The sequence below is a fragment of the Hyperolius riggenbachi genome, chromosome 6 (genome assembly GCF_040937935.1).
Source record: "Hyperolius riggenbachi isolate aHypRig1 chromosome 6, aHypRig1.pri, whole genome shotgun sequence".
Lineage (NCBI taxonomy): Eukaryota > Metazoa > Chordata > Amphibia > Anura > Hyperoliidae > Hyperolius > Hyperolius riggenbachi.
This window is the reverse complement of record NC_090651.1, coordinates 31,689,642-31,714,408: the sequence shown is the minus strand read 5'-3', so window position 1 is coordinate 31,714,408 and position 24,767 is coordinate 31,689,642. Positions and strand designations below refer to the sequence as shown.

Below are 24,767 nucleotides of genomic sequence, written 5' to 3'. Positions count from 1 at the left end.
ATCAACAAGAAAAGTAACAGTGATTTTAACTTTTGGATTGCCTGGTTAGCATCCATATTACTAGTTTACCAGATAAAAATAAAGAATTGATTTTTTTATTTTATGTCAGACAGTTACACTTTAAGGTGAACCTGAAGTGAGAGACATGTGGAGGCTGCCATGTTTATTTCCATTTACGCAGTATCAGTTGCCTGGCTGTCCTGCTTATCCTCCGATACTTTCAGCCATAGCCCCTGAACAAGCATGCAGCAGATCAGGGGTTTCTGACATTAGCTGCTGCATGCTTGTTTCTGATGTTATTCAGACACTACTGCAGCCAAATGGACCAGCAGGATGCCAGGAAATTGGTATTGTTTAAAATTAAATAAACATGGCTGCCTCCATATGCCTCTCATCTGAGTTCACTTTAATTCTGCTACTGCCAAATGGCTGAGGAGAATCTCAGGGATGACGGATTACATGTCGCTGTGGATCAGGGAGGTTGGCCCTAGAGCTGCGCAGCCGCACTCGCGGCTACGCTGACTGCGCAGCCGCGGGCATAGCAAGCGGCCATTTTGGGAGAGGCAGGGGAGCCCGACCCGGGCCGAGAGCCGGCCCGGGGGGCTAACGAGCGGGGGGACCCGGCGGATCGGCACGGAGGGTGCGGACGGCGTCCTCCGTGCCGTAAAAGGCTGTGCAGGTAATTAACTGTTTTCCCCTATTTTGGCCTCGTAAGTCCTTTAAAGGACACATAAAAGATGATTGCCTGAACAATAAAAATACCTCCTGTGTTGTGCCTTTCCCGCTGTCTCAAACCGCATTTACAGTTTTACTGCGCCTGCATGAGCACACAGCGTTCTGGGTCAGGGAACCCAACCTTGGAGGTCAGAACCGGAATCGCTGTTGAATGCAGGCATTATGGTGGAATTGGATTGCACTGACATAAGCTCCAGGAAAAAGTATGAAATATATATTTTCGTACCTTCCCTTTAAGCATTTCCCCAAACAGGATCTCACGCCGCAGATGCCATAGTACAGGCCTGTGATCTGTAGAATCTCAGCCCTGAGCCTCTCACAGGAAGTGGCAATTCAGAGGTGAGGTCACCAACCACCCGACCACACCCAGAGCCTTTATGGCCGTTATACCACATTCTTCTTGACTTTGTCTCAGAGGAAGAAGAGATCACTTCACACTCGGTACACAGCAGTCCATTTTAATAAAAATACAAAACTGTTAAGAACACAGTTCCTCCCGTCCACTATAAAGCAATAAATAATTTACCCCAAGCAGACTGTGCTGGCAGCCATCCTGTCCACAAGCATCCTACGCATAAGAGGACTCGCACTGCTTCACTAACGTATCGGATTTATATCCTTAGTGAAGATATGGGAGAGAACTGTACACAGCTGGGCTCATGGGAGAACTTGTATAGGTGTTGTTAATGCAGCTTTACTTCTATAAACAATTTGCTTTTCTTATAAGAGTGATCAGTAACGATGGTCAATGAGATGGGAATAATTCCAAGTGATTTTTTTTTTTAATGTGGCTTGAGAAATACACCAATCGGCAGGTCTGCCAGGCAACTGGTATTGTTTAAAAGGGAGTAAATATGGCACCCCCCTACACGCCGATGTCCAATGCTCTTCCCTCATTTTTAGGAATGTTATGGGGTGAAAACCCAGGAATGCAAAGCGGTTAAAAAGGGCACTGGGTGAAGCTGCTAGTGGAATATCAGCAATATCCTACTTCTCACACTAACCCTCCCCCCCCAAGCCTTAAAGGACACCCGAAGCAAAAATAAACTAACGAAATAAACGATTGTATCTATCTTCCTTCTCCTAAAAATTACTTTTTAAGATATTCCACAGTTTTATCTTATTTTTAAATCTACTTTTTAAGTTTTAACTGTTTTATTATTTTTGCTCAATTACACATTCATTGAAGTATGCCAAAGGTAAAATCTATGAACTATTGACCCTTTTTATCTCTTTCATGCTCTCAGAAGCCATTTTCTGCTAGGAAAGGGTTTTATAGTTGGAATTTCTTATCAGTGAAGGTCACACTGTAGTCACCTCCTGTCTGAGTCAGGACTGAGTCTGAGACTGATATTTAACTCTTTCAGGCAGGAAAAAAAAAAAAAGGAACACAGCATAGTTATTGTGCTTGGCACTGTACTTACACGTCTATCTCATCATGTCACTTTGGGTATCCTTTCAGGTGGCCACTAACAGTTAAATTTCTAGCAAAAAATCGTTAGAGCGATCAGAAATCCTGATCGTATTGGTTGTAAATAATCTCCATTGATGGGCACAATCTATTACAAACGATTATAAAAAAAAAAATGTTGTCTGATTAAATTTTCATCAAACGAAAATTTGGATTTTCTTGTCTGTTGTGATAGATTGGAAGTAAAATCGTTCACTGCACCATTAATGAACCAATCTTTGCTTCCTATCAGAATTATCTGATCGCGTGAAATAATTTTTCTTTAGAAATTGGATCGTTAGCGGCCACCTTTACACGAATCCTCCCCTCCTGCACATCAACTAGTAAGGTCTATGTCCGCAATGGACATTGTGGTCTATGGTGGCACACAAATTAGAACTTTGTGATTACCACATTAATAATTGGTCCCGTTCAGCAGGAAGTCAGCCTGCAGTGATCATAACCAAATTAAAACCATATAAAATATCAAATCTAGAGTTAAAAAACTCTCACCATTTGCTTTTAAAATGACTGGGCAAGGGGAAAACCTCAAAGTCACAGTGCCTACCATCATTCAGCATGGGCTGTGTAACTTTTCCAGCAGGTCAGGGGTAGTGATGACATCAACACAATCTCCTTGACTCCACCTACAGGGAGCAGGTTTGTGGGCCAAGCTATTAAGCTTTAAAGGAAATTTGAGACATAATTAGCAGCATCATTTATACTTACCTGGGGCTTCCTTCAGCCCCATGTCGGCCGTGGGCTCCATCACTGTCCTCCTGGTCCCCTGGTGAAGCCCTGAAGGAAACCCTGTTCAGAACAGGATTTTCTGATGGGCATTATCGCCGGCGGCAATCGGAAGGGTGGGAGGGATGGAGCAGGGAGGGGGGAATCATGTAGCTAGCGACAGGCTAGCTACAGGATAAAAAAAAAATTGGGGCGAAAAAAAACCCTCCCGCGGCCGTGCGGCAGAACGCCCAGCAGGTTTTTAAAGGACATTCGAGGTGAAAATAAACTGATGAGAAAAACATTTATATCTATCCTCCTCTTAAAAATGAATTTTTTAGATATCCGGCAGTTTTATTTTATATTTAAATCTAGTAAGTTTTTACGGTTTCATTCCCTCTGCTCAATGACACCTTCACTGAAGTATCCCAGAGCTCAAATCTATGAATTATTGACGCTTTATCTCTTTCCTGCTCTCAGAAGCCATTTACTGACAGGAAAGTGTTTTATGGCTGTAATTACTTATCAGTGAGGGTTATGCTATAGTCTGACCTGGACACTTGCATACACGGATTTTTAAATTTTTCAGGGAAAGGAAAAAAGGAACACAGCCTAGTTATTTGTGTGCCTGGCACTGTACATACACATGTCTATCTCATCCTGTCACCTCGGATGTCCTTTAAAGTGAATCTGAGACGAGGGAGCATAAACGTTTTATACATACCTGAGGCTTCCTCCAGCCCCCTCAACATAGATCACTTCCTCAACACAGTGTAAAGCCTCCGAGATTCTCCCGTAGCAGGCAGTTCTTCGCAGCCAGTTGGGCATACAGCGCATGCGCGGTCCACCCCGAAACCGGCAGAGTTCTCGCAGAACGCTCCCAGCCGCGGGAGCATGCTTGGCTGCAATGCGTCTATGCCGACTGGCGAGGAGAACAGGGCTGCTACGGAAAAATCTAGGAGGCTTTAGACCGCAGCGAGGGATTGATCTGTGCGGAGGGGGCTGGAGGAAGCCCCAGGTATATATATAAACCTGTTATGCCCCCTCGTCTTAGGTTCACTTTACGGATTTCCCCAAACAGGAAGCTGCTCAGTCCTGCGCTGTCCATTCTTCCTGCCATACCAACAGAACAGAGCATTGTGCCTCAAACGGTCATCTGAGAAATTTCACGATCACCAATGGGCGACAGTCTAATGTGCGGACTTGGCTTTATACGGTTTTGGTTTTTAAAAACCGGAACGTTACATCAGAAGCATGAAGTCAAGTGAACAAAACAGCTACAACATGCTGAAGGTGTACACTGGCCTGAGATACTATTTGATGTTTTCTTTGAGCAAAAAATTAGCACCACTTTACTGACAAAGAACGTGTGGGGAAAGTGAGGGAGTGGCTGTTCTCTGTACTGCATAAATCTGTATTAGAGCATATTACAGAATCTCTCATTGGCCCAGCTGTTGCTACTCATGAATATTACAGAATGGCTCCCAGCACATCAGGTATCATTTAGGTCTGCTTACACTATGGAAGAAAGACATAGATTTTAAAGGACACTTGTACTGAGAAGGATATGGAGGATGACATTTATTTGCTTTTAAACAATGCACATTCCCTGGCTGTCCTGATAATCCTCTGCCACCAATACTTTTAGTCACAGACCCTGAACAAGCATGCAGATCACATATTTCTAACCTAACCCTGACTGCATTAGCTGCATGCTTGTTCAAACACTTCACCACTAAGGGGTTTTCCCCCTTATGGACCAGAGCAATTTTCACATTTCAGCGCTCCTCCCAGTCATTTGCCAATAACTTTATCACTACTTATCCCACCTAAACAGTCCATACAATGTTTTATTTTTCATCACAAATTGGGCTTTCTTTGGGTGGTACTTTTTAATAAGAATTATTTTATTTTATTAACTGGAATAATAGGAATTTAAAAAAAAATACTTTTTTGTTTTTGTTTTATTACTCTGATTCCCTATAAACTAAATAAACCACGCCCACAGGTTTTCAGAGAGCCTTGGCAGCAGCAAGGGCTCATGGGAGCCCAGCCTGGGCAGGAGGAGGAGGAGGTGTTACTAGACACTAGAGTGACACAGATAAGCCTAACACTGTGCGTTTACAAACAACATGGCTGCTGTCATTGTATCACAGGAAGACATAAGTTTCTATTAAAGCTGTTTGCAGCTAGATTTGCTGTGTAAACTATCTAAACTTTAGATAAGATAGATTGACAATTTTCTTGTTATAGTTAGTTTTTCATCTCGGATCCGCTTTAAACTATGTTCAATGTATGGCGACAATATTTAATTTGGAAATGAAGGTGTATTTTTTCCGTTTTGTGTTTCTTTATAGCATAACACTAATGAAGAGCCCTTATTTGAAAAATAACAGTAATATATCCTCATGAAATACATATTAAAAAGGTTTAGTCCCTAAGGTAACTATTTGTTGTTTTTTAAAATGCTGTCTTTTTTTGCTTACACAATTTTGGCAACTATAGGGAGGGGGTGGTAAGGGGTTAATTAATGGGGGTTTTATTTATATATTTTAATGCATGTAGATGTGCTTTGAGTCCTATGGGAGAAAAGCACTTTACAAAGGTTACCGTATTATTGTAAGTTTATTCTTTGGCCACTATATGTCCCCACACTTTATTCCACACTTTTACTTTGGTAATGACCACCAGCATCTCACTGATGCCATTCATTACAGCCACTATGATCGGCTTTGGGAACGCCTGTTCTCATTTACTGATCAGCGTCCTAACGAGCAGTGGCAGGGTGATTGTGACGAAGTGCGTAAATCTACGCCCCTGGAGCTAAGATGAAGTCTCAAGGGTCGTAGATATACCGTACAGGATTCAGGAACTGGTTAAGGTAAGCGATTCAGACACATCAGGCAAGTGGTATTGTTTAAAAGGAAACAAATATGGCAGCCTCCATATGTCTCAGTTCAGGAGTCCTTTAAGAGTAAAATAGCTTGTGTGCATTGTAGAATTTTCAGATTTTTATTAGGCAGAGTTGTACTGGAAAGCCAATTCACCACCTCCTCCTCCCAGACCAAGCATAAGATAAAACCACACCAGGATTCACAATGCCTAAGCAAAAACCAATCTGTGTTGCCCATATAAGCCAATCCACTTGTAAAATCTGCCTTAGAAACCAAGGGAGATGTTGATTGGTTGCTATGGACTTCACAGACGCCCTGAACAGATTAATCTGTAAAATTATTTCACACCCCAAAAGTTTCTAAGTGTAAAAATCTGCTACGAAAGTCTCATCCTGTCGGCTGGATCCCCTCACTTGTGGCGATGGTGCATCAGAATTGGTGCATCTGATTGAGCATCAGAAAGGCCCTCCATGCTGGATGAACAGTGCCTCACTTGATGATCTTGTGGTACGGCAGCAGTCTTAGGGTAGCATTAAAGCTGCGAATGTCTTGGATTGGCACAGTGTCTGCCATGAGTGGAGAAGGTAAAAGGAAGATCAGGTTGGTGATGTCATAGGAAGACTCTGGTTCCCCAGCGGGTGACTGTGTGGGCACCACATCTGGCTCCTTCTCTCCAAATCCAACCACCTGTTGAAGGAGAGAACAAAAGTTAGCAAAGTACCTTATATACTCGCATACAAGCCTAATTTTTAAGCACAAAAAAAATGTGCTGAAAAGTTACCCCCTCGGCTTATATGTGAGTCAGTGGAGCAGAACGGATAGTGGAGCAGGTTTTGTTTCTGGCAGAGGTGCGTAAGGATCATGCATTAGTGATCCTGCTCATGCCAGCTGACTCCCTGCTGTGTCTGTGTCCCACTCATCCCTCGCAACATGGTGTGCAGAGTGCGCTGCCCAAGACTACTTGTGTCCCCTGGATTGTGGAGTGGAGCGTGCAAGCAATGGGTCAGCGGTGCAATGTTCGGGGATTCTTCCTGTGTGGCAATCTCTGTGTCTCTTATCTATGACGACATTTAGTGGAGTCTTGAGACACAGCTGTATCATCATAGGGCACATCTGGCTGTTGGGAGAGGGGCCAACTTGTACTGGGGGCACATCTGGCTACTGGGGAGGGGGCTTATATACGAGTCAATCACTTTTTCCTGGTTTCAGAGGGAAAAGTGGGTACCTTGGTTTATATGTGGGTTGGCCTATATGAGAGACCATACGGTAAGTGGAATGAAACATATCCATAATGAATGTATAACTTATAAACCATAAAAAGGATTTTTAGATGAATGCATCTTCGTTGCGCTCTCCATATGGTCAACGTCCCCATAAACAATTCAGCAAAATACGGCCATCACAATTCTTTATTTCGTACTCCAAAAACTGATGCGTTTCGTGGGACTCAGCCCACTTCCTCAGACAGTGAAAAACAGAAGCAGCGCCTTCATTTCTGTCCCATCCTGTTCACAAAACGGGGGACACTGCCGTGAAGTTCAAAGTTTTCAGTCTTGGCCACTTTTAGAAAAAAAAACACTTGAGGCTGGCTCTGCAAGGTTTTCTTTGCTAGGAGGGAAGGAAAAGCGAATGCCGATTGGATATTTTGGCCTTGCAGTGCTTGAGAGTGGCTGCAGTCTGGCAGCCACCAGTCCCCGCCCAGGATCATGGGAAATGTAGTCATACATCTAACAGATAGTAGAGAAGGCAGCACCAACCCCTTTCAGTAAAAATTGCAACAACAAGGCAACAATTCTGCACTGAAAGCCCAAACACTGACTCACGTGGACACTGAGGACCCTCCTGTCACTGCCTCGGTGGTCCTTAAAACAGTTCACCATTTCCGGCTTGCTGAAGGTCTTCAAGGCCTCGATCTGCAATAGGAAATGGCATTAGCGCAAGTTTCACAAAAATGCATCTAGTGTGACTGTCTTACTGGCAGAACAGCTTCAACAAAACCCATTAGGGATATAAAAAATATTTGCAAAGTATTTTATGATTTTGTTGCCATTATCTTCCTATTTCCCACAATGCAACGAGGTTCACAGACAGGAAACTTAAAAGGACCATGATCCTCTACATTTTTTTCTTGTGGGAGGGGTTTCTCCACAATATCAGCCATACAGAAGCCCCCTGATGATCAGTTTGTGAAAAGGAATAGATTTCTCATGGGAAAGGGGGTATCGGCTACTGATTGGGATGAAGTTCAATTCTTGGTCACGGTTTCTCTATCAATAACCAAGTGTTCTAAAACGACAATGCACAAATAATGTCTAAGTAGCGGTGTAAAATTTTTCCTAATTTTCATGTTAAATATCAGAGGCAAAAGCTTTAATACATTGTGTATAGGATTTAACTCTATTGGGACAAATCATTTGCAAAGGGGTGTCTGCTTCATTGCACAGCCAGTGCTGTTTTTTGCATATCAAACTTCAGAGTGTTTTCCCTGAAAGCAAAAAAGGTATGAAAAGCTGTTGAGTCACTGACAATTGATGTTTAAAACAAGTTACATTTCCTCTGCTCTCTGCAGACAGCTCAGAAACACAGGCAGCTTCTCAGAGCTCTCTCACATACAGTTACACACAGAGATAACAGTGAGGAAATCCCCCTCCCCTCATTGTTCACTCTGCTGTCACAAAATAAGCAGACTGCATCAGTTCAGGCTATGTTTCCACTTGTGCGTTTTGTGTTAGTTTTTTTGCTCAGAAAATTTGCATAGACTTTAAAACTAATTTTAGTCAATGCAGCTGGTTCCACTCTATGCGAATTTTCGTACGCGTTCGTACACGTGAAAAAAATCTGAGATCCTGCATCATATTTTCGGACATTGCATACAATGCTTTGTATAGGCAATGCGAATTTTCATGTTATTTGCATGAAAATTCGCACTAGAGCCATGGTTACAGGAAGTTGTCTGCAGTCATGACTAAGCTGTTACTAGGCAGATTATGTATATTTAACTAATGCAAATTTTTTGCGTACGAAAATTTGCATTAAAAAAAGCATACAAATTTACATGCTAATTTTCACCAGACAAACCTTATACGATTTTTTGCAGGCGAAAATGTAACGCTACAATGGAAACGTAGCCTCAGAGTGAAAGGAATTTGTTACAGTAAACAAAAGAGATAAGCAAATTAAATGTATAAATCATTTATCAGCACTTCTGGAACTCTTTCAAACTCAGGTTATAAAACACATGTTAATCGATAGTATACTTTTAAATACAGCAAAAGTGCATCTTCTACTAATTCTGTCCTCCGCAGAAAAGGCAAACATTAATAACATATGGAAAGGGGACCTGTCTTGATGTAAGCAGGACACTAGAGAATGCTCCATTCTATTTTATACCTCATGTTCCAGGCGGTCGAAGAGATACTGCTGTGTTAGCACCTCCCCCCAATTCCGGTCCACTTCCTCCCCAAGGTGGGTGTCTTCACATTCTTTCAGCTTAATCAGAGCCTTTACCTGCAGAGACAAAATACAAGCCTAAACCAACCAATCTTATTCTTTCATTTTCCAGTGGGAGGATCTACCAACCAACAGTACCCGTATATACGCTGTCCTATGTACAGGCAAACCCCCCCCAACTTTTGTTCTGAAAAAACCTAATGTGTGAGCCAGGAAGAATACCTGTGTTTCAAAGGCTTCATCAGTTAAGTTGCTGATTTTCTCACCAAAGCAGACCAGGAACTCTTCTATCTTCTTGTCCACCACTTCAGAGCTGTGGGATAAAAACACAATATTTGGTTGGCTTTACTCTGCGGCTGCACCAAGCCCAGCGATTCAGGTCAGGAGTTGCAGCGAGCTCCTAGAAGTCTGAGGGTAGAGGGGGAGTGCTTCAGCAGGCTCCCAGGTTTCCCTCCCTATGAGGGCAGAGGGGGTGAATGGACCATGGGCTCAGGAGCTGCAGCAAGCTCCCAAGTGCACCAACCCCCCAACACCCCCGACCCCACACCCCCAAGGGCCGAGGGTGAGTGGACCATAGCAGCCCTTCTCTGCAAGATAACGGAAAAACAAGAGAAATAACAGATACATTACTACTGTGTGTATAAAAGTTATTTACTTATAATTGTGACGTGTTTCAAGGGAGTAAACCGCCTCTGATTTGCCTGAAGAAGAGAGGGTTGTTTACTCTCTCGAAACATGTTTCAATTATTAATAATAACTTTCATACACATGGTACTATCGTGTCTTTCTCCGCTCAAACCCGCATCATGTCCATAGCGTGCCTGCACCTGCAGCCCATTTGTACATACCTATGTAGAACAAAGGCTCTGGATATAATAGACCCTTCCCGGTACTGAGTCCATCCCGTCGTTCCTGCGCTGCCCCCAGTGGAAGCTACCTGTTCTCCTAGCTCTTGTACACGGCCCGTGCCTTCAGATTTTCTTGCATCACCGAGTACTTCCAAAGGTGAGCACATCCCGTACTGCGTACATGCAAGCCTAAACTCGAGCATACACAGCATAAAGCAGTGCTGAATAGCTCTTCAACAGACCTGGTTGAACAGCTTCCACCCATAGACCACTGGGGACAGCGCAGGAAAGAGAGGATGAAGTGAGGACCGGGAAGGCTCTATGGTATGGCAAAGCATTAACTCTACATAGGTATGGATGAAAACTTAAATTTCTCTTCTTTTGCTTCAGATTTCCTTTAATAAATCTAGAGCTGCAATAGACTTCCACCCCATAAATACCCACATATAGCTCTCTCTGTCACACTTACTTGTATTTGTTTGCTTGCGTTTCCACGGTGACAGAAAATCCCAGAATTCCAGACGTGTTTCTGCACATGGGATACACGTGATACCTACATATGTGATGGAAGAAATGTATTATTCCCTTACTGCAATTTTAAGGCTTGAATGATACAAACGTGTGAAATGTTTTGTGCTGCACTCCTGTCCTGGCATAACAAGTTAGAGGGAAAGTGATTGGCTGCTGGGATAAGACTTGGAAATGTCCTGCAGAAGGTGCACAGACTTGTTTTTATATCACATGACCCTGCAGAGACCAGAGAGTGCAGGGGGGGGGGGCGTTGGGGGGAGTAAAGAGTAACCTTCACCGCTGAATTTGTAATGATGAGAAACCAACAACCGATGAGTCAAACTGTCTGTGTGCTTAAAGGGGAACTGAAGAGAGCGGTATATGGAGGCTGCCATGTTTATTTCCTTTTAAGCAATACCAGTTACCTGGCAGCCCTGCTGATCCTCTGCCTCTAATACTATTAGCCATAGCCCCTGAACAAGCATGCAGCAGATCAGGCGTTTCAGACTTTACAGTCAGATCTGACAAGACTAGCTGCATGCTTATTTCTGGTGTTATTCAGATACTACTGCAGAGAAATAGACCAGCAGGGCTGCCAGGCAGCTGGTATTGATTAAAAGGAAATAAATATGGCAGCCTCCGTATACCTCTTACTTCAGTTCCCCTTTTAAGCCAAATTATATTAACATTTTGTTTCTTAATTTTACTTTTAATTATTATATGAAGGGCGTTAGAAACTTATGGCGGGGATTTATTGCTAGCTGTGTCTGACTCCCTATTAGCTAGACATTGTCTAACTTCCTGCTTCCAGGGACCTACTCACTGTGGGTTTAATATGAAAAATGGATACTTACAGGAACAGGAAATGAAGGGGCAATTAAACTTGTAGGGGTCACGAACACTTCACTTTGCTTTTAAATAGGTTTTGTTTGTTGTCATCTGTCACATTTAGAGAGTCTTACCCTGTAAGAACTTTGTGCTTATTTGATATGTGTACTTGCTTAATATTTTCTTGCACTGCCCCCCCCCCCCCCAGATAGCATGGTGTGCCCCCAGTATTAGGTAACCTCCTCCCAGCAAGATTTTTCCCCCAGTATTACCAGCCCCCCATCCCAGCACAGATAGCCAGGTGTGCCTCCAGTATTAAAAGACAACTGAAGCGAGAGGAATATGAGGCTGCCATATTTATTTCCTTCTAAACAATCCCAGTTGCCTGACAGCCCTGCTGAGCTTTTTGGCTGCAGTAGTGTCTGAATCACACCAGAAGCAAGCATGCAGCTAATCTTGTCAGGTCTGACAATGTCAGAAACACCTGATCTGCTGCATGCTTGTTCAGCGTCTATAGCTAAAAGTAATAGTGGCAGAAGATCAACAGGACAGCCAGGCAACTGGTATTGCTTAAATGAAATAAATATGGCAGCCTCCACATGCCTCTCGCTACAGTTGTCCTTTAAGTAGCCTCCCCCCCATATGCAGAGGGAACATTTTAGTAGTGCACTTCTCAAGCAGGAGTCACAGATTACTATCAGTACTACACCATATAGCTACACCATATAAACCTGAGGTGAGGTGCTAGTATCTGAAAGTCAGACTAATGCTGGGGATACACGGTACTTTTTTTTAATCAATCAATCGAGCCGCTGATGGCTCGATTGATAATTTCCAACGTGCCCGATACCCCGCCGGATCGATTCCGCGCTCGATACCGGCGGGCAGGACAATAGAAGAAACGAGCGGAAGAAGCCACCTGCAGGGACGCGCCGGAATCTATCAAGCGGCTTGATACACGGTACAAAACGTACAGTGTATCCCCAGCATTAGATAAATAATACAGGAAGTCTCCAGTTAACGAACGAGATAGTGACTGTAGGTTCGTTCTTAACCTGAATCTGTTCATAAGTCGGAACACTGCCATCTCTGCCCCTGTACCTCCTCTGTGCCTCCAGTATCCCCCTCTGTGTCACCTTTGCCTTCTGTACCTGCTTATACAAGTTTAAAAGCCATTTTTTTCTTTGAATTTTTTAAAAAAATCGATTTTCTCAAAAACTACAAGTCTAATATGAAACTTTTTTTTTTACTTGTTCCCATGGAAACACAGAATCAATGCCGTTCGTAAGTCGGGGACTACCTGTACTACATAAATTATCACTGTTCCAGATTGATGCAGAGCACAGTTTTCAGTACAAATTTTACATATACAAATCTGCATTTTGTGATTTTTCAGGTATCGGTTTGCAATTTTTGTGTGCAGATTTTCAGATTGTGTTTGGTCTGTACATACCAATGATGTTAATGTCCGTCTAAATTTAAAATTGATATGTAACTCTCTCTTATATGGAATGATGTATATATCCTGTATTGATTTGTACTTTCTCTAACAATTTTAAATATACTTGGCCATGGTTCTTTTTTGATGCAGATCAAGAACTTTGGGCATAGGCCCAGGACTCAGGGACTGATGGGATAGGGTGTGGGATGTTTATATGTTTGTATTGTTTCCTTTGTTGAAAAACAATAAAAATTGTTTACCAGAATGATGTCAATGTCCATGAAAATGCATCGAATGTCAATATTTCGCATGATTTTCCGTACATAAAATTTTCCAGACTCGCCATTGTCTTGGATTAAATATGACTCATACATAGCACAAGGGAAAAAGCAGAATGAATTTTTCACCTAGAAAATTTGGATCCCTCCTAAAAGAAAGTCACATAGAAAATACAGGGCAGTAGAGTCAGTACATAAATCATCTGACTCAGACTCCTCAGTTTATGAAGCCACCGACTCCAGGTACCCAAAACTGCTCCGACTCATCGAATCCTTAGTCTAATTTTTACAAAGGCTATGGATCCGACTCTTCAGATTATTGAAACCATCGATTCAGACTTCAGGTACCCAAAATTGCTCAGACTCCTCGACTCTGACTCCACAGCCTTGTAGAAAAATGCAATGCTGATGTGACGCTATTGTAATTCTGACAAGTGTGAGCTAAGACATTTAAAGAGAACCTGAGTGGAGAAGCGCCGCAGTTCCATACTTAACCTGGGGCTGCCTTAACCACTTCACGCTTAACTACGCCCCTGAATCCTGAAGTGGATTGCATGGAAACGGCCGCTCGTAGAGGAGATCGGCGATCCCCGGCCTCTGATTGGCCGGGGATCGACGGCATCTGATAGGCTAATGCCTATCCTATCCGGCGCAGGACGGCTTACCGTCCTGCGCCGCACACAGGGGACGGGAGAGGGAGGGAAGGAGGCAGAGAGAGGACTAGTGCTGCGGAGGGGGGCTTTGAGGAGCCCCCCCCCCCCGCTAGGCACAGCAGCGCGGCGGCGATCAGACCCCCCCCCCAGCAGGACATCCCCCTAGTGGGGAAAAAAAAGGGGGGGGAGGGGGGGGAGGGGGGGGGGGGGGGGGAGTCTGATCGCCCTGCCTGATTTCTGATCTGTGCTGCGGGCTGAAGAGCCCCCGCAGCACAGATCAGCCAAACCACCCGGAATCCGGAAGTGGTTAAAGTGGATCCGAGATGAACTTTTACTCATTGCATAATTGTGTTCCTTTCCTATTGTTTATAGGGCATTCCTCAAGCCAAATACTTTTTTGTTTTTGTTTTGTTGTAATACGCTAATTCCCTATAAACTAAACAAGCCTCGCCCACAGTTTTTCAGAGAGCCTTGGCAGTAGCAAGGGCTCATGGGAGCTCAGTCTGGGCAGGAGGAGGGGGAGATGTTATCGCTGCTATCTATCTATGTCTATCTATGTCTTCTCTCTGAGCCAGATGTATTGTGCCAAAAACAATTCCGGGCATGACCCAGTCATGCTTGGCAAAATAAAGTTTTCTGATTCTGTTACTAGCCAGAGATTTCAGAGGCAGAGGGGAGGAGGGAGGAGGAGGGGGGGGGGGGGATTAGGTTTTTGTTCACAGAAGATGCAGATATGCCTGCCTCTGTGTAATGTTTACAAACAACATGGCTGCTGTCATTGTATCACAGGAAGAAATAATCATATTCTTTTGAAGCTGTTTGCAGCTAGATTAGCTGTGTAAACCATCTAAACTTTAGATAAGATATATAGACAAGTAACTTGTTATAATTAGTTTTTCATCTCTGATCTGCTTTAAAGGGAACCAGAGACGAAGCACCCTTGTGTATTTTACCATATATATCAGTAAAAACAGAGAAAACACTTACCATGCTCTCTGTTTCATCCTCACTGCTAAAAGTGTCTGTTATCAGCTGTGATAAGAATCCTGGACTGAGCATTCAGTCTGGCTTTGCAGGGAATAATTATAGCTGAGTCATTATAGCAGAGCCACAAGGGGGCAAGCTTGGGCTTGAAAAGACACCAGAGAAGACAGACTCAGCTATAATCTTTCCGTAGCAAAGCTAGACTGAGTGCTCAGTCGGAGATTCTTATCAGAGGTGATAACAATCAGAGAACAATGAAACAAAGAGCAGATTAGGTGTTTACTGTCATGTTCCCACTGATTTATAAGGTAAAATACATGCGGGTGCTTCGTCTCTGGTTCTCTTTAAGCCCCCTTAAGGGTGCTCGTCCCTCGCAGTCTCCCTGGGTGGCTCCTGTCAACCACAATGGTGCCCAAAAGCCTGGCAGTCGAGCTTAGTCACACATGCTCGGCGCGGCGCACTCTACCGTGGCTAGAAGTGTTCTGCACTTCAACAGTACTACTCCCGCTCCCAGCGGCCTCAAGGGGGCTTCAGGAATCTCCAGGTAAGTATGGTACACTTCAAACCAGACTCCAGTAAAAAAAATATTAGCCCTGTAAGTTCTCAGTCATAGGGATGGCAATGCTTAGGGGGAACTCATGGAGACGAATGTGACCAGTTTGATCAGCTGATAGATTTGTAAGATTCTGATTTGCTGTGATGACTTCCTACTTTAGCACATGATCATGACCAGCAAATCAGAGCTTTACAAATCTATCAGCTGGCCAAACTGATCACATGCTTCTCCGCGAGTTCTAAGCATTGCCATCCCTATCCTCAGACATGTATTTTTGCTTGCTCTCCAGATCGGTATAGGGACATGGTGATTGGTGTTTCAGGGATACATGTAAACAGGAGACATCGCTTGAAGTGCCTGCATAGCTTCTATAATTTGCATTCAGAAATTTCTACAAATGCATCATCTGGAGATCCTCTCTGTGGCCAGACTAAGCAGCATTACACAATACAGCACACAATATTGAAGTTATACATGACTAGTACCAGGTCTACCCCTGATGCCTCTTACCCCAGGGTCTGTTTTGTCCGCAGGAAGTCAAAGCAAGGCTCTTCCATGTGCATCTGCAAAACATCCAGAGTCAATTTTGCGGTCATTACTTTATTTCAAATAAAAGTATATTTTTGAGGCCTTCCTTTTGAAACATTAAATTAATGCAAATATTAAAAAGAAACAATAGAAAGAAAAAAAACAAACTCCTTCGGATAAGTAATGCTAGGTACACACAGTGCAATTTTTTGAGATGGAAAAAAAATCGATCGGAAATCAAACTGGACATGTTGGAAATAGTCGCTCTCACAGTAAATCTGTCAGAAAATTGCATCGTGTATACCTAGCTTAAAGTGTAACTGTCGGGCATAAAATCTAATTTTTATCTGGTAAGCAAGTACAGTAATAAGGATGCTAACCAGACAATCCAAAAGTTAAAATCACTATTACTTTTCTTGTTGATAAATGATCATTCCCCAGTTTACCTGACTCTTATTTGGAACACACAAAATTTGGTACATAAAAAGGAAGTTGCAGGGCATGCTGGGTTGTCCTTTTTTGCTTCTATTTCCCCTCAGACTTCACCAATGCAGCCTGATTGGCTGAAAGCCACTTTCCCTCCTGTTTTCCCCTCCCACACCTCTGTTCCTCTCTGATTGGCCAATATTTCCCATGCTGAGACAATGCACTTTCTATAGAGAAGGGCAGGCAAATCAGGCAGGCAGAGGAGAGTAAGGGAGGAAATGACAGCAGGATTGACTTCAAAATAGCCACACTTAAAGAGACACTGAAGCGAAAAAAAAAGGATGATATTATGATTTGTATGTGTAGTACAGCTAAGAAAAAAAACATTAAGATCAGATACATCAGTCTAATTGTTTCTAGTGCAGGAAGAGTTGAGAAACTCCAGTTGTTATCTCTATGCAAAAAAGCTATTAAGCTCTCCAACCAACTTGGTTGTGGAGAGGGCTGTTATCTGACTTTTATTATCTCAACTGTAATTGAACTGTTTACTTTTCCTCTAGCAGAGGAGAGTTTATTACTTCACAGACTGCTCTGTAAAGGCCCGTACACACGCTAGACAGGCTGGAACGACGGGTCCGTCAGACCCTCCCGTTGGGCGGGCGTTCCAGCGACAGTCCGGCGTGTGTATAGTCTGTCTGCAGACTGATAAGGCTGTTTCTGAACGATCCGCCGGGCGGATCGCTCAGAAACAGCCTTATCAGTCTGCAGACAGACTGTACACACGCCGGACTGTTGCTGGAACGCCCGCCCAGCGGGAGGGTCTGACGGACCCGTCGTTCCAGCCTGTCTAGCGTGTGTACGGGCCTAAAGACTCATTTTGAATGCTGAGTGTTGTGTAATCTGGACATATTATAGAGTGATGCAATGTTAGAAAAAACACTATATACCTGAAAATAAAAATATGAGAATATTTTCTTTGCTGCTAATCTTCTAGTAATTATTCATAGTACACAACCAATTCATTATATCATATTTTTTTTTCGCTTCAGTGTCTCTTTAAAATGGGAAATGCTAAGAAGGATTTTCTCTTTTTTTTTTACTGTAGAAAAATCACTAAAATCAAAACATGGACAGTGCAATACATATGTTATGTAAACGAGTTAATTGAAGGGCGCTGCTATATTAATTTAGAGCTGCCTATTCCTCAAGGTCTGGGGTTTCCCTTTACCCCTACCAATACTTGGAGCAAAAAAAGTTAATACAGAGGATGGCGCCACTAGCCTCGCACTAAGTCCCCCACTCAGTGAAGGGAGAGAAGTATATAAAATCAGAGAATTGATAACGTGTGACACTAAGGGTGTCATTTATTGCATTATATGCCCGTGCGGCAGGAGGTATGTAGGCCGCACCAAGAGGGAACTCCATAGGCGAATAGGTGAGCATTTAAACAACATCCTAAAGGGGTGGGAGGAACACCCCCTCTCAAAACATTTTAAACAGAAGCATGGAAGTAAAATAAACGATGTTGTATACTTTGGCTTGGAGATTGTTGGGAGGGACCTGAGAGGTGGCAACTACATAGCGAAAATGTCTAGGAAGGAAAGTCAGTGGATTTTTAATTTAAATACTATGACACCAAGGGGTTTAAATGAGGAATGGGAAATGTTTGGCTTTTTAACATAGTATGAATGGGAACCACCTGATCAATGGAACACCTGTATCCCTAAGCAGTGTAACTCTGCAGAAATGTGGAGGAGGTTAATTATTATTGACAATTGATTTAACAAGATACAGAATTGCTGTGGAACATAAAGATAATATCAACTATAACAAAAAGGACAGTTCCCCTTTAAGAGGAGACAGCAGGCTAAGGGCTGGACTTGTGTATAAAACAGGAAGTGGGAAATGGCTGGTGACCCTGATCCTGAGGAAGATGGCCGTCAGCCATTGAAACATGTCGATCTAAAAGGAGTTTTGAGCAAGCTGATAGAGGAGCTACCAGTGTGGACACTCTTGCATTATCCACGGGCTGCTAAAACGAGCCTGGAGACTGACAGCCGCGTTGGAAAGCAAGGTGGAACGCAATAAACTCCAGGGGGAAGTGACGTCACTCCCAGTCAACCACTTGCCCGGAAGCTATAGGCAGAGCTGATTTCACCGCTACTGTACTGCTGGAACTACGCGGATACAGTTACGCATAGGAAGCGGACGTACTGCACTCTGAGTGGGGGACTTTAGTGCGAGGCTACCGGCCGGAGACCGCATGGAGAGAATCAATAACTGTTAGAAGACGCGTGAGTAACCTTATGAGAAACGCGATTAAGCACTACTATTGCAAGCACTCCTAACAAAAGCTATTTGGCAGCTCTATTAGAATGGCAGACTACAGTGTTACAGCAGACTATAGTGCTACACAGAACTTGTGAGGGCAATTTTTGAACAGAAGAGATCTTTGTATACATTTTTTCTTATTTAGGTTATTTTTTATCATTTTTTTGTCTCTTTTGGATCAGGTGGCTCCATTGTGTGCAAGCTGTGAGTGATTTATGCATGTGAGAACACGGCATAGGAGAGTGCATACCTAATAATAGTATGAAATATGTGAGTGAATGTTGTTGGTTTGAAATATTCAGATGACCATTGTTTTAATTGTGAGCAAGCCTGGCATTTTTATCAGACCTTAATATTTATGTGAAATTGTACTTTTAATAAACAAATTTATATACCTAGAAAAACTGACGTTATCCTTTCATATATATATTGTATTGTGTGCATAATAACTATACATCCCGGAATAGTCCAGCCAGTGGTGGCTGGATAGTGTAGTGGTTGAGGGCTCTGCCTTTGACACAGGCAACCAGTGTTCGAGTCTCGGCTCTGCCTGTTCGTAGCGCCACCCTCTGTATTAACTACATATGTTATGTAAGTAGAGCAAGAATTTATCTACTTTTATATGTGTGTTTTTTCTGAGATAGTATGGCTGACAGCTCCTCTTTAAAGTGAATCTAACCGGGGAAGGATATGGATTTTTCCTTTTTAAATACCAGTTGCCTGACTCTCCTGCTGATCCTGTGTCTCTAATAGTTTCAGCCTCAGCCCCTGACAAAGCATGCAGATCAGGTGCTCTGACTGAAGTCAGACTGCATTAGCTTTATGCTTGTTTCAGGTGTGTGATTCAGCTACTACTGCAGCCAAAGATATCAGCAGGACTGCCAGGCAACTGGTATTGTTTAAAAGGAAACATCCATATCCTTCTCAGTTTAGGTTCCCTTTAAGAATTTGCATCTTGCAGACGCAGCTTGCTGTACTGAGCTCTGCCCCTCTCAGTGTGAATGGAGCCATCATTCTGACACAGGATAGGTCAGAAGAGAACTGCATACAGCAGAAAGGAAAAAAATAACATTTGGGAATGGGCTTCTGCCTCCTGATCCTTCACTGTGTGTGTAAATGACAACTGATTGGCCATCTCCAATGCTTTCTTGAGCAGCACAGTGGCAAAGCGGTTAGCACTCTTGCCTTGCATCCCAGCCAGAGCACTATCTGCAGTTTGTATGTTCTCCCAGTGTCTGTGCGGGTTTCCCCGGGCACCCCCACTTCCAAAAAAACCATACAGATAAGTTAATTGACTTCACCCTTAATTGGCCCTAGACTACGACACATACACTGCACAATACATACATAGGACTATGGTAGGGATTAGATTGTGAGCCCCTCTGAGGGACAGTAAAGTGACAAGACAATATACTCTGTAAAGCGCTGTGGAAGATGTTGGCGCTATATAAATACGAAATAATAATAATAATAATAATAATAATCGTGCCCATCCAGCAGAAAAAGCAGACAAGAGGAAGAGCTGAGAATACTACATTGCAAATGTAATGACAAAGACAAGACACAGGCACTTACCACTAAGAGCTCCATGAGTGCATACTCCCGTAGATTCCTAGCACCGGACTGTAATAAACACAAGCGTCAGAATGTTGTAGAGGACATAGTTATTTGGGCAGATCAGCAGAGAGTTCAGCCCTCACCTGGTAGTAGACAGTGACCTCCGAGTTGGTGTCTCCTTTGTTGAGAGATTTCACTTTACACAAGTGATGAGAGGTGGGAAGTTCAACCACCTGGAACTGCACCGGTATCTTCTTCTCCAGAGGCCGATACTGCAGCTTTCTACAGGAGAAGTATGGCAGATTACATCCGATGCATAGAAAGCCACACAATGAAGATTATCATACAAGTTCAGACTACGTTCACACAGAGTGTTCCTATTCCCAGGTACTGACTGCATGAAACCTGCCAAAGTACACAATAACTCTATATTGTATCTGTAAAAGCCACTGATTAGCAAACAGTTATGGACAATTATTCACTAGAAAGAATTATGGTCCAGGTGGTGAGCTGAAGACTATGCTGAACGGAGACACACTGGAGTAGTATGGGCATCACAATGGTGTAGTGCAGTGATCTGCAAACTTGGCTCTCCAGCTGTTAAGGAACTACGAGTCCCACAATGCATTACGGGAGTCTGACAGCCACAGTCATAATTCATAACGGCAAATGTATTGTGGGACTTGTAGTTCCTTAACAGCTGGAGAGCCAATTTTGCAGATCACTGGTGTAATGAATAGCCCTCTCTTACCTTGCAGTGCTAGGGCCCCAGGTTTGACTCTGGGCCAGGATACCATCCTCAAAATAATGAATAAAGGGAAGAGACAAAAGAAGGGGTAGGAGACAGGAGCTCGTCCCTTGCACAGACTCAAACTTAGACCGTATATAGACTGCAGATGGTACATATACACTCACCTAAAGGATTATTAGGAAAACCTGTTCAATTTCTCATTAATGCAATTATCTAATCAACCAATCACTTGACATTTGCTGCAATGCATTTAGGGGTGTGTTCCTGGTCAAGGCAATCTCCTGAACTCCAAACTGAATGTCAGAATGGGAAAGAAAGGGGATTTAAGCAATTTAGAGCGTGGCATGGTTGTTGGTGCCAGATGGGCTGGTCTAAGTATTTCACAATCTGCTCAGTTACTGGGATTTTCATGCACAACCATGTCTAGGGTTTACAAAGAATGGTGTTAAAAGGGAAAAACATCCAGTATGCGGCAGTCCTGTGGGCAAAAATGCCTTGTTGGTGCTAGAGGTCAGAGGAGAGTGGGCCGACTGATTCAAGCTGATAGAAAAGCAACGTTGACTAAATAACCACTCATTACAACCGAGGTATGCAGCAAAGCATTTGTGAAGCCACAACATGCACAACCTTGAGGTGGATGGGTTATAACAGCAGAAGACCCTACTAGGTACCACTCATCTCCACTACAAATAGGAAAAAGAGGCTACAATTTGCACGATCTCCCCAAAAAATTGGACAGTTGAAGACTGGAAAAATGTTGCCTGGTCTGATGAGTCTCGATAGAGTCAGAATTTGGCGTAAACAGAATGAGAACATGGATCCATCATGCCTTGTTACCACTTTGCAGGCTGGTGGTGGTGGTGTAACGTTGTGGGGGATGTTTTCTTGGCACACTTTTGGCCCCTTAGTGCCAATTGGGCATCGTTTAAATGACACGGGCTACCTGAGCATTTTTTCTGCCAATGCCCATCCCTTCATGACCACTATGTACCCATCCTCTGGTGGCTACTTCGAGCAAAATAATTCACTGGACTAAAATGGCCCCCACAGTCACCAGATCTCAAGCCAATAGAATATCTTTGGGGTGTGGTGGAACAGGAGCTTCGTGCCCTGGATGTGCATCCCATAAATCTCCATCGACTGCAAGATGCTGGGGGGGGGGGGGGGGGGAAGGGGGGGAGGTGTTGGGTCAGGCAGCCGGATCCCCAGTTTGGCATATTGGGCCAGATGTCCCCCCTTAAGCCAGATGTCCCCGCCCCTTTCACCAGAAGCCTTTACTCACCTCACAGGTTCCAGCGATGAGCCGCAATAGCCCCCTCTGCTCTCGCCGACATCCCCACTCGTACTGCCGCTCAGTTCCGGGTTGCGGCTTAATTATGTCATCAAGCAAGGACCCGGTACTGACGTCAGAGCGAGTGGAAATGCTGGCCTCTTCTTCCCCCCCGCTGCAGTTGTCACAGTGATCACTATGATCCGCTGGTGATCATAGTAATCACGTGATCCTGATCACTGAGGGGAGATGTCAACTGTCATATGACAGCTTAATCTCCCCTCTTGGGTGCGCACGATCTCGTCAGGAGCGGAAACGGCGGGCAGCGTAGATCCTATGCCTCATCAGGCTAGAACAGCCACAAATGCAGCGTAGGATCTAACAGAGGCGGTCTCCAAAAGGTTAAGAGTGCCTAAATCTGAGCACCCCATATAAATTTTGCTGTAGGACACCACTGTCTACACACCATAGACTATGCAGAAGCCACATATAGACTCACCTGATCACATAGTTCAGGAACTCCCTGGATTCCTGGGGAATAAAGGACATAAAAACTGGGAAGTTATAAAAACCTGACAGACAGAACTGATTTCATTATCAGAACTAGAAAACCCGGCACACTCGGCAGTCAGAAATATGCATGTTATCAAGTCCCTGTTCCCCTCTATACCATCGAACCACACCTAACATGCAAGTGGTTCCCCTTTCCCTGAAACTTCCCATCCATATACTCACAAGACCCCTTCAAAAGACATCCCACTGGGGATTCTATCCTAGTCCCTGTCAGGTTCTGGAAGCGGGCCCCCATGATCCTACAGTGGCCCATCTGGGAGCTTCAATGGTGGTTACATAAGCAGATGTGGAGGCATCAGCCACATATATCAAGCGGTGGGGGAGAGGAAGAAGGCATGGTTGTGGTTATGTCATGCGGAGTAGGCAGCAATGTAGGAGTGACGTAGGTATTTTTGGGATGCGTCCACAATAGATCGAAGGGGGGCAGGGGATGGAGTTATGAGCAGCTAGGAGCTTCTAAAACTTCCAGTAACCTCAAGTTTATTTTCTTTACAAACTTGGCAACAGTTCTGTTTGGATTACGGTCATGAAGACATTATCCAGAAACTCCTTCCTGGCTGTAGAATTCACTACACAGAGCCAGCGAGATTGTTACTCGTTTTCTACACTTGGCCTAATTGTAAGCAAACTAACACACCTATCTACCAGTTACAGTTAGAAACACTAAAGTGACTACTTTATATGCACATAAGAAAACAAAATTAACCAATCTAAAATAAAAGTTTTTCACAAGAGGAGTTTTCCTTTAAAGTGACACTGAAGCAGAAAGAAAAAAAAATAAAAAAAAATTATGAGATAATGCACTGTATGTGTAGTACGGATAATTAATAGAACATTAGAAGCAAAAAAAAAAAAAAAAAAGAAGAGTCATCTTTATTTTCAGTTATATAGCTTTTCTTCATATAACAATCCATCACTCTGTCAATATGCAATTTACAAACCACACATTGTATTTTTAACTATGAAACAGAGTACAGCTAATGACCTTTTGAACTACCCTACAGGAAAACCATATCTGAAGCTGCCTCTCACTGTTTCTTTGATGTAGAAGTTCTGAACTGTAGCAAGTTGGGTGGAAGAGCTCAGAGCTCTTTTGCATATATAACAAGTGAAGTTTGTTAACGCTTCCTGTACTGGAAACAATAAGAGACCTATTTTTGCTACTAATGTTCTATTTATTAGCTGTACTACACACAATTCATTATTTCATAAGTTTATTTTCACTTCAGATTCCCTTTAACCACTTGTTACAGTCATAAAATATGAAGTGTTGGATGGACAAGGAAAGATCTGAGAAACCCCTCCTGTTACATGCGACTTTGGAAACACTTCACACAAGTGCTAAATCCTGATATTTTAGAAGTCTCACCCACCTTGCTGGTGAAGTTACCCTGTACCAAGCCTTCCACATACAGCTGCGACCTGGACTGCTCCACAAAGGAGGTGAGTTGTTCCAAGCTTACACCCTTCAGGATGGTTCGGTATTTCTCAATCATAGACCATCGATTATGTTCCAAAATGAGGAGGCGAACGTCTCTGGAGAAAAAATACAAGACATGCTTCAGATACAAGATCTCACAAAAAGAACTTTACCATGGAGATCAGCAACACTAAGTCTTCAAAAAATGCATCTTGTGAGTAATAAAAGTACTACTCTTAGGCTGGTTTCACAGTGGGACATTACAGGCGCACGTTAGAGCAGCCTGTAACGCAGCCCACCGCACAGTAATGAAAAATCAATGGGGCTGTTCACAGTGCCTACGTTGCGTTACATTGTAACGCTGCGTCACAAGGCAACGTACTGCATGCAGTACTTTAGACGCGGCTGAGCCGCGTTAGACTGCTTGCACATGCTCAGTAACGTTGGGGAGGAGCGGAGAGCGGCCAGGCACATGGCTAATTAATATGCACTGGACGTTGTGACGTGCAGTGTTTACTTCCTGGAGCGGCCACTCTGTGCGGCGATTGGCCGGCGGGA

The 24,767-nt window shown here is 43.5% G+C and overlaps 1 protein-coding gene across 1 annotated transcript in view; it reads right to left on the bottom strand.

Annotated features, from left to right (window-relative positions):
• Positions 1-1,177: 1,177 nt before the first annotated feature.
• Positions 1,178-24,767, bottom strand: part of NRDC (nardilysin convertase) — a 63,817-nt gene continuing 40,227 nt past the window's right edge. Inside the window, exons 22-31 of the mRNA XM_068239073.1 lie at positions 24,163-24,325; positions 22,716-22,747; positions 20,339-20,477; positions 20,214-20,261; positions 15,864-15,916; positions 10,573-10,656; positions 9,478-9,568; positions 9,196-9,312; positions 7,629-7,718; positions 1,178-6,492 (exon numbers count right to left, since the gene is read on the bottom strand). Coding sequence (XP_068095174.1) covers positions 6,295-6,492; positions 7,629-7,718; positions 9,196-9,312; positions 9,478-9,568; positions 10,573-10,656; positions 15,864-15,916; positions 20,214-20,261; positions 20,339-20,477; positions 22,716-22,747; positions 24,163-24,325 — 1,015 coding nt within the window. The 3' untranslated portion in view covers positions 1,178-6,294. The remainder of the gene's footprint in view (positions 6,493-7,628; positions 7,719-9,195; positions 9,313-9,477; positions 9,569-10,572; positions 10,657-15,863; positions 15,917-20,213; positions 20,262-20,338; positions 20,478-22,715; positions 22,748-24,162; positions 24,326-24,767) is intronic.